This window comes from Danaus plexippus, unplaced genomic scaffold, assembly GCF_018135715.1.
Source record: "Danaus plexippus unplaced genomic scaffold, MEX_DaPlex mxdp_53, whole genome shotgun sequence".
NCBI lineage: Eukaryota > Metazoa > Arthropoda > Insecta > Lepidoptera > Nymphalidae > Danaus > Danaus plexippus.
The window spans coordinates 4,205-23,390 of record NW_026869873.1 but is presented as its reverse complement, the minus strand read 5'-3'; the positions used below and the strand labels follow the sequence as shown (position 1 = coordinate 23,390).

The 19,186-nt window shown below is 28.0% G+C and overlaps 3 protein-coding genes across 3 annotated transcripts; 2 read left to right on the top strand and 1 right to left on the bottom strand.

Annotated features, from left to right (window-relative positions):
* Positions 1-1,385: 1,385 nt before the first annotated feature.
* LOC133320726 (signal recognition particle protein-like) lies at positions 1,386-3,673 on the bottom strand. Its single transcript, XM_061529324.1, has 6 exons — positions 3,545-3,673; positions 3,227-3,500; positions 2,475-2,599; positions 1,730-2,092; positions 1,635-1,694; positions 1,386-1,484 (listed from the first exon to the last, which is right to left on the bottom strand). Exons 1-6 carry the CDS (start codon positions 3,671-3,673, stop codon positions 1,386-1,388), a joined length of 1,050 nt encoding a protein of 349 aa, XP_061385308.1.
* Positions 3,674-10,324: 6,651 nt separating this feature from the next.
* On the top strand, positions 10,325-14,793 carry LOC133320725 (probable cyclin-dependent serine/threonine-protein kinase DDB_G0292550). The gene is made up of 5 exons (XM_061529323.1): positions 10,325-10,364; positions 10,644-10,790; positions 11,265-11,389; positions 11,635-13,462; positions 13,964-14,793. Exons 1-5 carry the CDS (start codon positions 10,325-10,327, stop codon positions 14,791-14,793), a joined length of 2,970 nt encoding a protein of 989 aa, XP_061385307.1.
* A 536-nt stretch (positions 14,794-15,329) lies between these two features.
* Positions 15,330-15,836, top strand: LOC133320724 (histone H2A-beta, sperm-like). The gene has a single exon (XM_061529322.1). The coding sequence runs from the start codon at positions 15,330-15,332 to the stop codon at positions 15,834-15,836; it is 507 nt and encodes a 168-aa protein (XP_061385306.1).
* The last annotated feature ends 3,350 nt before the right edge of the window (positions 15,837-19,186 follow it).

Here is a 19,186-nt window from a genome sequence, read left to right as displayed (position 1 = left end):
TTTTATGTGATAAAATAAACCCTATTTTCACTTAAAATGTAAATTTTTATACTTCAAACACATCTTTACTTCACACTTATATAATAGCTGAATATAATATGCGTAAATTTATCTCTCAAACATTAATAACAAATTATCTCTATACTTTATGAACAAACATATGAATAAACTCTAAATTCACGTATATATAGCTCAAACAAATACATACTCATTTTTTATTATATTTTAGGAGCCAAGTAAGAAACGATTCACCAAATCACAAGAACTTATGAGGACAAAATTAATTGGCGGAAGGTTTCGTCAATTAAATGAAATGCTTTACACACAAACAAGTGATGCGATGTTTAAAAAATTTCAAAGTGAACCCACTTTATTTAAGCAATATCATGAAGGATATGATTTGCAAGCTGCTACGTGGATAAAAAATCCTACTTTAGAAATAATTAGTTGGATTGAGAAGTCTGTCCCTAAAGATCACATGTAATTCTTATAATTTTAAAATAATATCATAAATTACAATTATATATAAGTGTAATTAATATAATTTAATCTTTGACGAGTGGGAGCCACAGAATATTTATTAATATTACTACTTAGTATTGCAGATCTAGGGTGTGGAAATGCTCTTATAGCTAAAACATTTCCTGATAGAAAAATATACAGCGTAGACATGATAGCTAATCCAGAAAATAACGTAATTGCTGCAAATCTTGCCAAATTGCCTCTTGAAAGTAGCCTGGTTAATGTTGCTATATTTTCTTTAAGTATAATGGGTTCAGATTGGCCTCAATTTATATATGAAGCTTTTCGCATATTAAAAAAACCGTAAAATATTATGATTATATTTATCAACATAATAGAGGAAAGTTAAAAATAGCAGAAATAAGTTCAAGGTTTATTAGTATACCAAAGTTCAAAAAATCAATAGAATCTTTGGGGTCTAAATGCACATCAGAGGTAAACTTTTGACTTTAAGTTTTATTATAATCTTATAACCGAATCATTATTTATATATTCTTTGTATGACACCATATACATTTTATGGTGTCATAAAAGATACTCAGATTGAAATAATATTTGCATATTTAAATAATTAGCTTCAGAGTACTAAAATAAAATTTTTTGAATAAAAAATAAATTAAATTTATGATAAATACTCCTCCCGGACAAACATAAATAAAATTGATGCATTTGATATTGCGATTTTTATAGATGGATTTGAAAAGTTATTTTACAATACTTGAATTCAATGTTTACGAATTTCACAAGAAGAAAAAAATAGATTGGAAGCTATTGAAACCATGTCTTTATAAAAAAAGATGATTCAACTCAGCAGTGAATCAATGACGTTTTCTACCTATAAAATGATCAAATTGATACTTTATTCATACATGAAGAGGCTGTAAGTCCGGATATTTTTGTCCAGTTCCTATGAATACAATAGGCTTTCCAGAAACATAAGCCATCGTCAATGCTGTTCCAATCTAAGAATTGAAAATTAAAGTAAAGAATCTTTTTCGTTGCTGTGCACCTCACAATAATTGCAGTACGTCAAATATATAATGACATGATTTACTTCAAAGTACTCATTAGTATGTACATTTGAATTTAAATCATAAAATATAGTAAACTACCTTTTCGTCTACGGTATCCATTTTAGTTATTATAAGGCCATCTATACTTCTAGGTTCTTTCTCCTATAAAATAAATTTAATGAGAAATTACAAACACTATAAGGAGCATAATTTATCAAGCATTTGTGAAATTTCTTAAGCTGGTCAACAGAATCATTTCCAAACAAAGCTTCTCCTATAAAAAGAATAAGATCTGGATTGTTGATAGTGATTAGTTTGACCAAAGCACGCATAAGTGGCTCATTATCTTGCATGCGACCCGCCGTATCAATAAGTACAACATCCATGTTGGTTTCTTGTGCATGTTTTAACGCTAATTTGCACGTAATAGCAGGGTCTTTTCCATATCCTTGCTGAAATAATTTGATATCGAGATTTTCTGCATGAGTCTTCAATTGTTCAATTGCACCAGAACGAAAAGTGTCACAAGCGGCTATCATTACATTTAGCTTTCCTTTCTAAATGTTAACATATATCTCAAATTTTTCACATAAAGCATAATATATTTCAATATTTTGTATATAAATATTTTTATTACCGTTTTCAAATAATATGCTATTTTCGCTAAATTGGTACTTTTCCCAACACCATTAATTCCCTAAAATGCTTGCATATACTAACGAATTGATACCAAGAAACAAATAGAGTAAACCTTTCCATGTTGTTTGGCATCGTGAATAGATTTGATAATATCTACCTGACTGAAAAAAGTTTTAAAGACCGTACACCCTACGTAGATGGACAAAGAATTTTTTTTATTGTATTGGATAATGCGTCAGTTGTTGCATTTTTTATTGAAGTAAAAGATGCAGTTTTTGTACCAATAATCGATTTCCCCACAGAGTCTGTTATCTGAATTGCTACGTCTGTAGCAACATTTTTGCCTATTAAATGATCTTTGAGCTCTTCAAGAACAGGATTCAAAAGTTCTGTATCAATCAATTGATTGCCAGTTACTGAAGTCACTGTTTGGTGTATCCGAGTAACGATATCTTGATCATTCTTCAAAAAAAAATAATACTCTTACTATTAAAGAATTTAGAAGTGTTTTTTTTTACAGTGGTAGATATTGACTGCATCATATCTAGAGGCATAGTACCATCTCTTTTCGGGTTTGCCCGTTCAGTTCTTGTGTCGATTGAATAGTCTAAAGTTTCAGATGCATTTTTTTTTTTTTCTCATTATTCCTTCCAGAATCCTAAATAAATGTGTAATAAACTTTTCTCAAATTATATATAATATTTTACACGTGTATATAAAACCTATTATGAGCTTGAAATAAATATTTATTACAAACAAACAGTAGTATATTTTGTTGAATTGTATAATTATATTATAAATACTTATTTTTCCAGCTACTTGGATGAGAACACATATTTAAAGCAAGATTATGAAAGATATTATGTTTACACGAGATAAAGTTGTGTATATATTTATTTATCATTACTTTTTGCAAAGATTTGCTTGAATTTTTTTTTATTCTTCCTATCAACATGATATACTCAAATAAGATAGCTACCGCTTTTCTTGGAAGTTTGCTGATTTTGAGATAACTCACTATCTAGATTGAAAATAGAATTTGAGTGTAATACCTTTTTCGCACTGATCTAATACATTAAAAAAGTTTTGATTAAAATTCTTCTTTTGAAACAGATCTATAAGCTTAGTTTCAATGTCTGTAGGGTCTGTCAAAGATGCAATTGAATCATCTGATATGGAAGCCAAGAATTCAGTTTTCAATTTTTCAACGAAAGTTTTGATTTCATCAAAAGTATCATAAAGAACGATAATAGCGGCAGATATGTTATTTATAGAAGTCCATTCAACTGAAAGGTAGTCTACTTTAGCTAAAAAATCTGTATTTTCCTATAGAAAAAATGTAATTTTATATAAATAATATTATGACTTACTTCCACAATATATTTTTCTATAAATTTCTGAAGAGTGTCACGCTGTTTTTCTACTCCATCTAATATATTAAATGTATAATACCAAAGAAGAACCCCGCCTTTTGTTATAATTGCAGCTGTTTCTATCATTTTTATTTATTATTTGACACTCAAGCTTAATTAATGTATATACACATATATATAAATTGTACCTGTATACATAAAATACCTGGTCAGAGGTTGGATAAATAAACAAAATACCTTAAATAGTTATATCAGGAGTATATGTTATAATTAAATATATTATAGTTCATTACGCTATAAATTATGTTAACTTTTTAACGTGTAAAGTCACTTTGAAAATTAATTGAGTCTCGGTTTACATTAAAATATAATTTCATATGTGCTCTATGATCAACGAGTTAAATACATATGCACAACATGATTAAATACATATATATTTACTGATTACCACGAACTATCTATAAATGATTTTTTAAGTTTGGTAGAACTCTCTTCAGTGACTTTTGATAAAACAGCCGGCTTTCGTTCAAATTCAGAAGAAGACGGAGAAAAAATTGAATCTGAATTTACCAATGCTATTTCAGATAAGAAACTAATTGAATTATGTATGGTTGTGCCACCTAGAACAATGGATGTTGAATCTGTTTGAAATTGGTGCAAATCATAAATTTCTTTATATGTAGCTCCCCCAATAATAAAAATAATAATATTTTTAGGAGCATAATTGTAACTTTTATTCGATTCTTTGTAAAACATAAAATCAAAATTGTGTTTCTGTATATATTTTGTTCCTTTTTTTGTGAGAACATCTACTAAATTTACTAATAAACTCTTGTGCGATAAAAATATGTTCGACTTATTGCTTTGTAAATTCCTAGACACCACATCTTTTGCAACATCAAAAGTTGAAAACTCATTATGTGTGTCGAAATTAGGGCCAATATAAGATAATAATTGATGAACTATGAAAGTATCAACCCCAGAACTTTGTAACAGAGTCATGAGATAATTAGTTTTATTAAAATCCTTCCTATACTGCAATATGTAGAGTATGCAAAGTATAACTAATTCATTACTGATACTTTTATTTGCTAATTTATTTTCCTTATCGTTAAATAATTGAACTATTTCTTCATATATCGAATTTTTCAAAGATGGAGACGATATTATTTCTTGCTGCATTCTTCCTATTTGTATCAAGTTTTTTTTTTGAACATAATCGGATAATTCGTGAATAAGCTGTACGTGTTTTGCTATTAATGTATTGTACTGTTGTTTTTCGGGAAAAAAATGTATAATATTCTTTAAATTCTGAATGTTATCAGTTGAATCTTGATTCCATTTTAACATTTCGTTTCTTATTTGCTGTACTTCGCTTACTTTCTCATTAATTACGTCACTTAAAGCTCCAAATAATGTATAACGATTTTCTTTGAAAAAGTTGTCGGAATTTGAATTTAGAATAATTGATTCTATTTTTTTTTGTTCGCGGGAATGGGAGGAAGGCTTGATGTTGACTACATTGCGGTCTATTGTAAAAAATTCATGAATCATAGCTTCATATGTCCATGGAAGTATCAATGGTGTAATAACGTCTTCTCGGCGATCAATTATACATAATACGCTGGATTCTTTTTTACCTGGGTAAATCTTAATTTTGATGCATAATAATAATTATTTTTCTATACAATGTACAAAAATGCTTAAATTATCTTCGTTGTATACTGTTATTATATAAATTTATTGACTCACTAAAAGGTTTACAATGACTATATGTCTAAGTATATTTGTATCTTTTATAGTGTATATGGACAATCTATAATTCTTTACTCAATTGAAAACAAATATTTCTATTCTATGTACACGAACGAGGAATAATATTTGTATATGTATAAATATGACTTAACATGCATATTCACATTTAAACTACTATGGATTTTTGATGGCTACAATTTTAATTATGTAGAGACATATCTAGACATATAATGTTGAATAATTTAGAAATAGTTATAATGAAATCATATGAGAAATTTGTAGATAAGAATAAGACTTTCTATATAAATATTACTCAAATGCATATTAATGGTTATCGATTTACTGTTTTAGTTGTACATATATATATATATATATATATATATATATAGCAAATATACCAGAAGTATCGACTTCAAAAATACTAGGCTTCAAAGTTTTTCCATACGTGTGAAGATATGCTACAATATTATTTGCAAAAATGTGACAGAGCTGAGAGTTCTTTGAGTAGCAGATACCTGCGAAAGAGGAATTACAGAAAGTACACAAAGCGGATACTAAACCAGATAATATTCTTTCAAAGCAATATGATTCATAAGTTGAATGATTTATATGCGTCGGAAACAATAATCCATGGCATGACTGTAACTCAAGGGAAAAAAGTTGAGGAGACAACAGAAGGAAATCACATGTAATAGATGACAAATGACGTATGCGCTGAAGCGTGTCGAATTGAGCTATTTTATCTATTTGCCGTTCAGTTAACGGAGAAGTGAAATATATATAATAGCTGAAAAATAACTGCAATTGTAAAAGTTTTTCCAATAGCTTAAAACTTTCCTTTGTTGGCCTTAAAATACAAATAGCCGGTAAAAACTTTGTTGTGTTATCTAATTGTTCTTTTCCAGTATTTGTTACATCAGATATATTTAGCACACTAATCACAGCCAATTCCAGCAGCTCTGTTTGCGTAATCAATACACTTAAGATCCCTGTCGTTTCTAGGTCTAATATCAATATTTTGCTTCCACTTATGTTACTAAATATAGATTTTATAGGTGTTTGAAAAACTGTATAATTTGTTTCCATTTGTATTCAAAATTTCTTAAATAAAATAAAAAAAATCTAGCAAATATGACTATTTTACATTTTTTTTAAACTTTATGCAACAAATTCGAGCTAATTAACTTTATTTTAAATGAAGATCAACGAACAAATTTCAGTAAAATGACACATTATATAATAAAGTATGTGTATTAAATGCAAAATTTACATGAAGCAAATTCTGATATATTTCTAACTTGACTGGAAAAAAAAATTCAATGAAATAACTCAACATTACTGTATGACGAAGCGGCAGCAGCCTATAACTATCGATCTATTTTGTAAAAATAAGCGTAATGAGAGAGCTACACATTCAAAAAATATATTGCACAATTCTAAGATCTATAAAAAATCACAGATTTGCCAAATATGTCCATCTAAACTAGGTAATTAAGTAAATAAAATATAGAATTAGATTGCTTAACAAATGAATGCGAACGATGTGCTCGAAACATGTGCAAATCGTGCGCTACTAAAACGTCTGTATGTTACAACTGTAATCAAACAGTTTGTTTATTCTGCGCTATTAATGCGTAAGACAGTAACTAAAACATCTATAAATAGGTATAATTTATCTGAATCAATAACGAGATGTTTGGAATGTGATGAAGATTATTCAAAGTCCTTATAGTTTTAATGCATTCAGCAGTTTTTATAATGCCATTAATTTTTTTCTAATAACAGAAACGAAACGTTATTCAGCCTTTTTAACAAATTATTATACAGAAACCTCACTGAGAATCGATACAATATATAAAGTTATATTTTTTTTATAGTTGAAGTATGTGGATATTGTAAAAATGGATAAAATTAAAAACATAGAGCATCAATCAGGATGCCCGTATAAATCTGTCGATGTTATCAATGGTGACTATTTGATCATTCTAATGAGTGTATTCAGATTTTTCTGTATGCCCAGACCGCCGTTGTTCTTTATGGTGTGATTTGCATAATTGGTTCGGATACTCACCTCTCGAATTACCGCCCGAGGAATTCAAAACTTATTTTACAGGTGCATCTACTATATAACTATAACTTTACGATAATTTTTTTATTGCATGTGTGGACAATCATAAATTAAATTTTTAGAGTACACGTTCATTTGTGAAATAGTGGCATCTCAGTTTAATCATATATATACATGTGTTATATGTATTCACATGTATTAGCATAAAATAATATAATGTTACAATTGGATACACGTTATGTCTATGTATACAAAGCTTAAATTTGTATATTAATGTATATATATATGGAACATATGCATTCAATCAATAGCTAAACTACATATTACATAAAACTTCAAATAATTATAAAATTCGTATCAATATATGAACTGTAGACATTGCTCATGGAGGGAGTGGAATGTATGAAAAGCTTGTAGTATTAGGGGCAAGAAGCATAGAACTTTTTTCATACGTTTATGTAAATGAACATTTTGATCCTACTGGAATTCCTTATGATCTATTAAATAACCGTTTATTACCTGAAGATTTAACAAGTTACATTTGGGTGCAAAAAAAAATAGAGCGCATAATGTCTCCTAAAGCGCTATATATATTCGGAAAATACTATTTGTCTCCTGTTCAGGTATATAACTTCAAAACTTCAACCAAATTGATTAAAATGGATTTATTAATCAATATTATATATGGTATATATGGTTTTATATATGGTCTAGTATTGTATTATAAATGTATATATGTAAATAAATATGTCGTAATATTAAACGTTTATAATTTTTTTTTCTAATATAATTAATGTAAAATGATAGTTGAGCTATTTGATATCAATTATGAATATAAAATAGAACAATATTAACACAAAATAAGAAAATTTTACTAACATTATGACAGAGTCATAATATTTTTTTAATTTATATCAGGAATAAATATCTTCTACATAATACAAGCATATAAGTATATATAGCACTTTGTCATAAATTATATGAAGTTTGTTTTAATGTCTAGATTTATTATTTTAAAAATTGTTCAAGTATTTCTTTATTTTAAATGAATTGAATCATAAATTTATAAACAAAAGTTTACTTTTTTCAGTCTTTACAAAATCGGTCTGCTTGTGTTCAATATATAAAAGCTTGCGTTGGTTATGGCATTCAATTAAAACATCAAGAATCTATGAAAATATTTGAATGGATGCCTTCTCTTGTAGAACATTTATACTGGTCGGAAAGGCTTGAACTTACAGACGTTCATGAAAACAGTGATCTCATATTAGACTTGCAGAATTATTTTAGTTATGAGCGTAAGTTTCAATAATACTGCCTGATAAAAAATTCTCTTAAACATTAAGCAATCTAGGGTAATAAAATTGACATAATGTTAGAGTCAATGAAGTTAAACCAAATTATGCTGAAAATTTTAGCATAAAAAAAATTGTATAATATTATACATTAACGTAATAGTATGATTATACTGATAATTTAGAAAAAGGATTGATAATATCCATAGTTATATAAATTATAATTATTATTTCAACCTAAAGAATTTTAATTTACTTTATTTCTTACATGTATATATATATATATATTATTTAACGTACATGCTTCAAATAAGCATAAACAAAAGAAAGTATATTATTCAGATAATATATTTATCATTTAATTGCATAGGTTTATCTAGTAAATTATAACGCTTAGTATATGTAAATATATTGGACAGCAAAAAATAATTTATTTTTACTATAGGAAATTTATTTCTGTATGTTTTAATAATAATGGAAATATCATATAAAAAAGTGTTTTACATATATATACATATATGTAGTTTAAATCTAATTTACAACCTAATAAAACGTTGTACATTGAACATGTGTTATAGACAATAAAATTATTCCTCGTATTCAACAACTATTGGATGATCCTTTTAATCAGCAAGTATAGCATTGTATAGTGTATACATGGCTTCAGACTGCAGCGTCAGAAGGCCAGCAAATTATAGAGTATTTTGTATATGAATATTTTTATGGTTTAGCGGAGGTATGCAAATTTATAAATCAATTACTTTTTAGGAGCTAAATGTGGCCGAAGTAAATAAAGAAAATTGGATTGAATCTAAAGTGAAAGAACTTCTAGAGTCGCTTGCATTTAGATTATTCGCTGGGTGCTGGATGAATTTATACGCTTTTTTCACTGTAGCCTCAAATGATGTCGCGTAATCATTTTCGATTGAGTTTTAATAATTTAATCAGGCTTCCGGACAGTACTGTTTATGCAACTTTTTTAAAGTATTACCTTTAAATTTTTACATTTGCTAGGGCCATTATTGCTAATTGTTTTGCTATATCGCGAAAAGACACTGGATATATGTGGATGCGAGCTTTTGTTCACCGGCTAAGACAAGTAAAACTTAACTAAGCATCATATTAATTGATTTATTTTCAATATATATTACAAAACTACTTATCTATAATTAATATATAAAATCAACCTGAAATCTATCAGTAAGTAAATACGAACATCAGAGTATACCAAAGCTTAGTTAAACTGTATGAGAAATATTGCATATAAATTAAATAATTTTTAAAAATACAAAACTAATAATTATCTGGTACTAAGTTTTTAAATACACTATTCATGCATGATAATTTATATATATATATATATATATATATATCAACATTAAGTATTTATATACTGATGCATTGCAATATTTTTTGTATAATCTGTTTAAATACGTAATATAAAATTTTCTGTATATAATTTCAATAACTAATTTGGCAGATTCAACTCATGATATGTGCTCGCTATTTGGAAAGCGTATCTCAAAAAGAGTTAGTTAATGAATTAGAATACTCCAGAGAATCTGATTACTATCGTTGGAGGTATTGCTTAAATATTCTATTTTTACAATTAGTGTTTTATCCCAATTGCTACAAAAAAATAAATTTTATGGCTGGGTTATGAATGCACAACATGTTGAAGTTCTTCCAGAAGAGAAAGGTATCAGTTTAATTTTCTTGAGAATATTTGTATTATAGACTGTATTATATAGATTAATATATATCCTTAGCAAAATTCTATTATACGGAACAGTTATCCGTAGATAGAAATTATATATGTATATATACATATATATATATATATGAAAATATTAAACTACATATAATGTATTTTAATGTACGACATGTTTTGATTCATACAAGTACGTGAAATGTATTAAGTCGCCGTATAAGCAAGAGTTAAGTTCATCAAAATGTAAATTATACTTTGATACTTCAGAAGAGAATAAAAACGGTATAAGCTCTATCGCAAAAGAAACTAAGAAAGAGGAAAAAGAGGAGAAAGTAGATGAAGAAAAAAATTTAATTTCAAGAAAAAATTATGCATCAAATTCAAGAGAAGCGTGTTTTCAGACTTTAGGATTATGTAATGATTTTTGTTCCTTACTAAAAACAAACCTTAATCCATTACCTGCACCAGCGATAATTCATCAAGTAAAACCATTTTTTTAGTCATATCTGTATATACAGAAACCGCGTTATACATGTTTCCAAGCACCGAGATCAACAGAAAATACGTTTGAATACTTTGATGTAAATAAAACTTTTCGGGCACAAAACATATCTAGAAAACCTCATGTTTTTCGAAGAAACCCCTTACGTGTTAACAAAAACAAAAATTGTGATTTATGGCCTACAAAATTACATTTACCGGATGGAACTGAACTTTGGCGTCCACCTGGAGCTATTTTTGTCAAACACCGTCCTTTATTGAACGACATAAAGAAGAAAAGAATTTCTTCACAAAAATATCGTCTAAATGTTCAGCTTCCTTTTGACAATGATGTATCTCATGGTCTAGAAAAATATGTATTATGTGATAAAAAAAAAAATCCTTTAGTTCATGTTGAAATTGAAACTAAACAAAAAGAAAAAGCTGATATGCCATGTATATTAACAACAGTTCATCCAAATAAAGATGCCAAACCTGTAGAACTTGAATTTGAGTTTACCCAAAACACTAAGGTAAATTACATTGCTTGAGGTGAATTATATCATGTGATTACCATATATTTAAATAATATTATACATGGTAGTTATATTTTGAGTTGAAAAGCATAAAATATAAATAAGGGGTATTTATTATTAATTGCATATGAGTGTATAAACAAATATCATCAAAATGATTTCTTCTATATATCTATTCCAATTAACATATATGAGTTCAACTAATTGTTAATTTTGTATTCATTGTTTGGGTTTATTTTTAGGATAAAAATGTAAAAACTAAAGTAAAAAGTGAAAATTCAAAGGAATTTGTTGTCGAACGTTGTATAGAAATAAACGGAACTAGTACATCAGAGTCTTTATCTCAAAAAGATCAGATTGAGATAAAACAAAAAAACAATAAAACCTCTCAAAAGAATGAGAAAGAAAAACCATCTTACAATCGTGATTCAAATTTATTAAATTCAGAGCTACTTAATGACTCCTATAATCAAGAACAAAACCCTGTATATGAAATGTATTTTTCGGACAAAGGTAGCAAGAGATACAGCCATCATACTGAGAAATATCCTAATGATTATCAAGACAAATACTTAAGAAACGGTCAGAATAATCAACAAAATTACTATGATTATCCTGAACCAGTTCAATATGATTATAATGAGCCAGATTATTATGGAGAAGACCAACCCAACCACAACCAAATTAATTACTCAGAAAACTCTAACTACGATAATGCTAATTATAATCAAGCTTACGATAATGACGTCAACTATAATCGAGCCAAATACAATGACGCCGATTACAATGATGCCAACTACAATGATGCCAACTACAATGATGCCAACTACAATGATGCCAACTACAATGATGCCAACTACAATGATGCCAACTACAATGATGCCAACTACAATGATGCTAACTACAATGATGCTAACTACAATGACGCTTATTACAATGATGCCAACTACAATGGCGCCGATTATAATAACACCAATTATAATGACGCCAATTATAATGACGCCAATTATGATGACGCTAATTACAATGACGCTAATTATGATGACGCTAATTACAATGACGCTAATTATAATGACGCTAATTATAATGACGCTACTTATAATGACGCCAATTATAATGACGCTACTTATAATGACGCCAATTATAATGACGCTACTTATAATGACGCCAATTATAATGACGCTACTTATAATGACGCCAACTACAATGACGCCAACTATAATGACGCTAATTATAATGACGCCAATTATAATGACGCCAACTACAACGACGCCAACTACAATGACGCCAACTATGATGACGCCAACTATAATGCCGCCATTTATAATGACTCCAGCTATCATGAGGCCAACTATAATGACGCCAACTATGATGACGCCAACTATAATGACGCCAACTATGATGACGCCAACTATGATGACGCCAACTATGATGACGCCAACTATGATGACGCCAACTATAATGACGCCAACTATAATGACGCCAACTATGACACTAATAAATATAGATGTGATACCCACAATAATGTCAAGTATAATGAAAGCGAATATAAGAAAAACAAATATAATTATAACCATAACAATCATCCTATTCAAATTAAAGGCGATAAAAAGAATGCCGATAGAAATATGGTCAAGAAAAAAATCAACAATCAATATGACTACGTCTATAAGTACCCCCAAAACAACCGTGTGGAAAATTTAGATCACCGTCAAAACAATGATGTATATCCTGATTTAGATACTGAAAATTATTTGAATCAAGGGGGCAAAAGAGTAGCTGAAAATTTACCATCAAAGGAAGACAAGTATTATTACAGCAAAGCTTCCTCTTATCTGAAAGAATTACCGGTACCTTATTATTCTGACAAAGAATCAGAAATTAGCTCCGAAAATGTAAATAATTTCAAAAACCACAATGAAAAGTCGACTAATAACAATTTTGACTACGGCAAAACACAGCGTGAACAACAGCTTACTCAGCCCTCTTATAAAGAACTTTGTCATACGCACAATAATGATGAAATAAAACCCAAACAATTTACAAACTTGTACAATAAAACAGAAACCAGTAAAATACCTCATTTGATGAAACCTTCATATAAAAAAAATTATTTTTTTAAACAACCCGAACTCCTTCACAAAGTAGTTTGTAATATTTCTCATGAAAATTTGCAAAGGAAGTTTCCAAATAAGGTGAAAGCGCCCTATAAACAAGAATCTTTCAAATACAGTGGTAGATTGGAAGGCAAATACATATCGAAATATAATAACGTATCCACAAAATTTAACCCTCTACTTAAAAACACAAGAAATAGAGGAATGTTTTTCGTACCCGTGAAAAAGAGCTGTTTACATGACCTTGACACAATGCGTAGAAATGAAATAGTTAAAAGTGCAAATTACCATTCATCAAATTATACAAAAGCTGCTAATATCAATCACGGTCGCCAAAATAAAAGCTTAAGTAATAAAATGTATTTAAATGGTACAATAAAAAAACAATTTTGTAAGACAATTGACAATAGTAAAAATGGCCTTTCTAATAAAAAATTATATTTTCCTGTCAAAGACACTTCCAAGTACAAGAAAAATTGTTATATTGATAAAAAACAGTTCCGTCAATATAAAAGTAGCCTTATTCCTTACCACATAGTAGATTTACCGAAAAAAAGTTATGTTAATGTGCAACAACCTGCATATAAACTAGACATAGTAAATAAAACAGATAGACCGTGGGTTTATATGGAACAACGAAGCATAAGTTATGAAAATCCACAAAAATACTTTCCACACAAACAAAACGATGTTTGTCCTCTAATTGAGAGTGAATACTCAAATAGTTCAAATAATAATGATGCTCCACCAAACCACGAAAAAAATAGTAATAACCACAGCGCTACATACTCAGATAAACAGACCGTCGACCATTCTGTAAACTACGATACCCGAGAACAAATTAATACTAACATTTCTCCAGAAAATAGTTTTTATTCACACGGAAAAAGCGATCACACCGAAAATAATATCTCTCTCAATTTACCGTATTATTCCGAGGATAACAACTCACAAAATTTTGCAGGCACAACAGAAACTTTAAGTATCAATGAAAATTCACATAAATCTACCACCTGTATACCAAAGAAAGAAAGAAGTAATTCTGATTCAGCCAAAGAAAACACCCATCAAATTTCCAGTCAAAATTCCAATTCGATCAAACGGCCATATAATTTTTCAGAAATTGATATCACACGAGAATCTATTAATAACAATCAACATACAAAATACAGTCACAAAAAAAACATTCAATTGGGTTCTAATTTTCTAGGAGATTTACAGTCAAAAATTGAAATCAAAAATACAAATCTGATGATACCTCCATTAAGACCATTATTTATGTAGTTGCATCAAACTATTTTTTTGCAAAAACTATTTTTTATCGCATATAACAATATATATCTTTAATTATTATTTGACTTATAATTCTAATTTTTGTCTAATATTTTTACAGATTGCTTTGATGTAATTTTGTAAATTTTATAATTTTTGTTTGTATATCATAGTACAACGTAGTTAGTATTTGTAAATAAAATGTTTTTATAAATAAATATAATTAATTTTTCAAGCAATTAATACAAGATGAACAATACATATTATTTATTTTTGCCGCTTATACTTACCTCAGTTTTTGATTTTGATTTGTAAAGTAAATTCATCTGGTAAAGAAGTTAAGGCAGCTTATTTTAATCTTAAAATAAACTATTTTTTCTAAAATCTGAAAGTTAAATTGAAAACCGATTAGCTTTATAATTTGTATTTTTTTGATTTTATGACATTTTTGAAAATTCATCCCACAATTATTATGTTATAGACAATACTGGTTTATATTTATCAGGTGCACAGATCCTGTTGAATATTAAACAATAAAATAAGATAATATGGCTTCTAAAAGCTCAGGAAAAAATGTTCCAGCGCCACAAGCGCCAGCAAGTTCTATTAGTCGAAAGAGAACAAAAACCTTATCAAAGTCTGATCGTGCAGGATTATCTTTCCCAGTAGGACGTATATTTCGTTATCTAAAACGGGGACGTTATTCAAATCGTATAAGTGCAGGTTCTGCAGTTTACCTTGCAGCAGTATTAGAATATTTATGCGCGGAAGTGTTAGAATTGTCTGGTGACGCAGCTCGTGATCATCAAAAAACTCGTATCACCCCACGTCACATACAACTTGCCGTGAGAAATGACGAAGAACTTAATCAATTTTTAGGGGGTGTAACTATAGCAAATGGAGGTGTGTTACCACGCATACACGACGAATTAATGGCTGCTAAAGTCAAAAGAGCCAGTGGCGAAAAATCTAGTAAAGCTTCTAAATCCGGAGGACCCGATGAAACTGATAAATATGATGAAATGGACAATGACCAAGAAGATGCAGAAGAATAAAAATCATTATCATCTGTGTGTTTTATTTTTCATAACATAATTTAAATAAGCTAATAATTTAATATATTTTTATTAAACTATTTGCATATGCACTTAACAATATATATGTATATTAAAGGTAATGATACTTTACCCTATGACTAATAAATAAAATTTATAAAATACCTAATGAGTTCTGATGCTATATACATCTGATTACATCAACTTTTTCTTTATTAAACATACAACACATTTTTCTTAATAGTATATATACCAAATATTATTCGATTACAATAATTCAAGTATACTTGTATATAATATATATATATATAAATATTTCTGTATATTTGAAATAAAGTTGATATATTTTAGTATAAGTATGTGTAACTATAAGAGGTGTGCCCTAAGAAATAAGATATAATTTTCTTAAGTTTCGACTGTACATATATGTAAATAGTGATTTCTTATACATGCACATATATATGTACAAAAATATGTAATAAAAATGCATAAATAATTAAAAGTTCTTTATAAGTTCATTATTAACGCATAATCAACCAGATTTTATTAGTCTCACAATTAAATTGTATATAATGTCTTCTGGTCATGGACCCAATTGCGCATGTGAGCAAGATGCCGCTTTAGCGGTTAATTCTACTTGTTTATTTTCGTATATAACTAGAAATGGAATCCAAGCTCTTAATGAAAAAAAAGAAAATACGGCTGTCTATATATTCAAGTCTTTTAAAAATAGGTTTACCAACTTTGAATTGTTTTGTGAATCTGAGGATGATGACCCAGATTTAGTAAGACTCAAAAAGTCTCTTTATTTGGATAATTAATTAGATTTATACATATTTAAAAAAATTATATACCAGTGTATGTCGTTTACCAGTATTATAAACATTATATAAAAAATATTATAAAATTATTACTGCACAAAATATATAACCAAATATAATCATATGTATATATATATATATATATAAAGTATATATATAAATTTATATCTATAAAGTATATATATAATTTTATATCTATAAAGTATATATATATATACATATATATATATATATATATATATACTTTATGTGTATATTAAACGTGTCTGAGAAATTACTAATAATATTATTTAAATATTATTTAAATAAAATAAAAAAATTCATCAGATATATACTATCAGATTATTCGAGTTCCTTTAACTAACCCTTGTAGAATAACTAGTGTAAGAATTATTGGAGGAGAAAATGGGATGATACCAAAAACTGCTTATATGTATAATACTTGTGATGAAATTGACTTTTCCAAGTAAAATCCTAGTGTTTTAATGTTTTTTAGTGTCGATAGCTATAAAGCTGCACAAAAACTTGATTTAGTTGAAGACCCATGTGGTACTTTATTTTATCCCATTCAAGTATATAAAAAACTAAGTATAAGTAATATTACTTATAGGGATTTACTAATGCTTCTACAATAACATTTCGATTTACTGGTGTCCTTAATGATAGCAACTCAAGATTTCGCTTGCACTATCTTGGTAAACAATTTTATTTTACCATCATTTATATAAAATATATTTGTTAAGCATTCTCTTATAATTATATTGATGTAGAAAAATATGAATTTATACAATTAATATTATATGTAAAATATTTTTATACATTAAATTTCAACATGTTCATATGCTAGTACAAACTGAATATCAATATGTAAAAAAATGATTAAACTCAAGTATAAATTTTATAACTGTATAAAAACTTCGTGTAATCATTAAAATACACATATAACTTCATTTGAATATATTTAGTGAAGCGAAATGAAAAATTGCAATATGAAACAGTACAAATTATTTTAAATTAATTTTAAATACACAAAGTAAAACACTTTTCAATTAGGATTATTTGGAATAGTCTCGGGTAGCGTGAGAACTTCAGTTGTTACAGTTTACGAAAGTCAAGCAAATGTAAAAGATCATAAATTGCCTCAAGAAAGCAGCAATATCAAATATATGCAATTTTAAGATTATCTTGCTTCGAAATATGTTTCAGGAGCGAATTTGAATGCAATCAAAGTTGTTGCGAAACAAATACCTATAGACATATTTTTTGGTTTTTTATTACTTGAAAAGAACACATAAAAATAGTCGTACTCCATTAAAGGTGTCATAGCTAATACGATGAAAGATGCTGTCCAATTTAGAGCATACGCAATAGATAAACCAGCATCCTAAAAATGAAAATCAATCCATATAATAAAATAATTTGATTGGAAGAAATTCATTAAATAAATTGTATAATCTATTAAATTATTTAAAGCGCACAAATTAAAAAAAATTACACTATTTTAACAATCTATGTAATAAACTAGCCAAATACAGTCAATATTCTATGTTTTTTTTTCATTTAAATAAAACTATAAGTAGGGTGTACAAACATGTTGCATATAAAATTAAAACTTTTATTTAATAAATGTCTATAAAAGTTAAAATTTGAAAGCGAAAATACTTCATTATGCTGTTATATAAAGATATTTATATAATAAGAACATTTATATATAAATTTACATACATTTATATATATATATATATATTAATAAATATAATTCACATATGAGTAAATCAAATTCAAACATTTTTAAATAGTATTGTTATAAAATAAATAATGTTTTCTTAAATTATTAGTAATTATAACAGTATATTGATATTACTTTGATCTCGGTTATTAATAACTCATTCAAATAAATGAATAGCCCTGGACCAAGCGTCAATCCATAAAGAATAATAGCACTAAACACAGACATTAATGCTAGTTCATTGGCATTGTCAAACTGAAAAGAGGTTACGACAACTACAGCATAGAGCGAAAGGGATATACCAAAGCTGCCAAAAATTAACATCTTGCGTCTCTTAAGATTTTTGAGTATAAAGGGAGAAACAATGGAACAAAGCAAACTTAACACAGCCATTATAACACTTGCTTTAGTCAAATCGTCTTGCGCCAACCCGACTTTTTCAAATAAATAATTACTGGATGAATAAAAAGCCATAATTCCAGTAAATTGTTGCAGCATAGCAAAAACCCACCCTATCAACAGCTTGCTGCGTAATGTGTCATGTTTTTTTAAAGCGATTTTTATGGGCATGAAAGAAGTTGAAGACAACTTACTGTCTTCAGGTAAACTGTATCGGGGTACGTTTAAATCTGATAACTCGATCTCCCCTTTGTTAGGTGCGACTGACGGTAACGAATCGTCGTTTGATATATCTGTCGACTCTTGGTTTAGCAAATTATACGGCTGTCTAATTATTTTTTCCGCTCGAAAAGCTTCGTAGTGTCTTCCAGTAGCTTTTAGATAAACTGGAGTCTCAAATG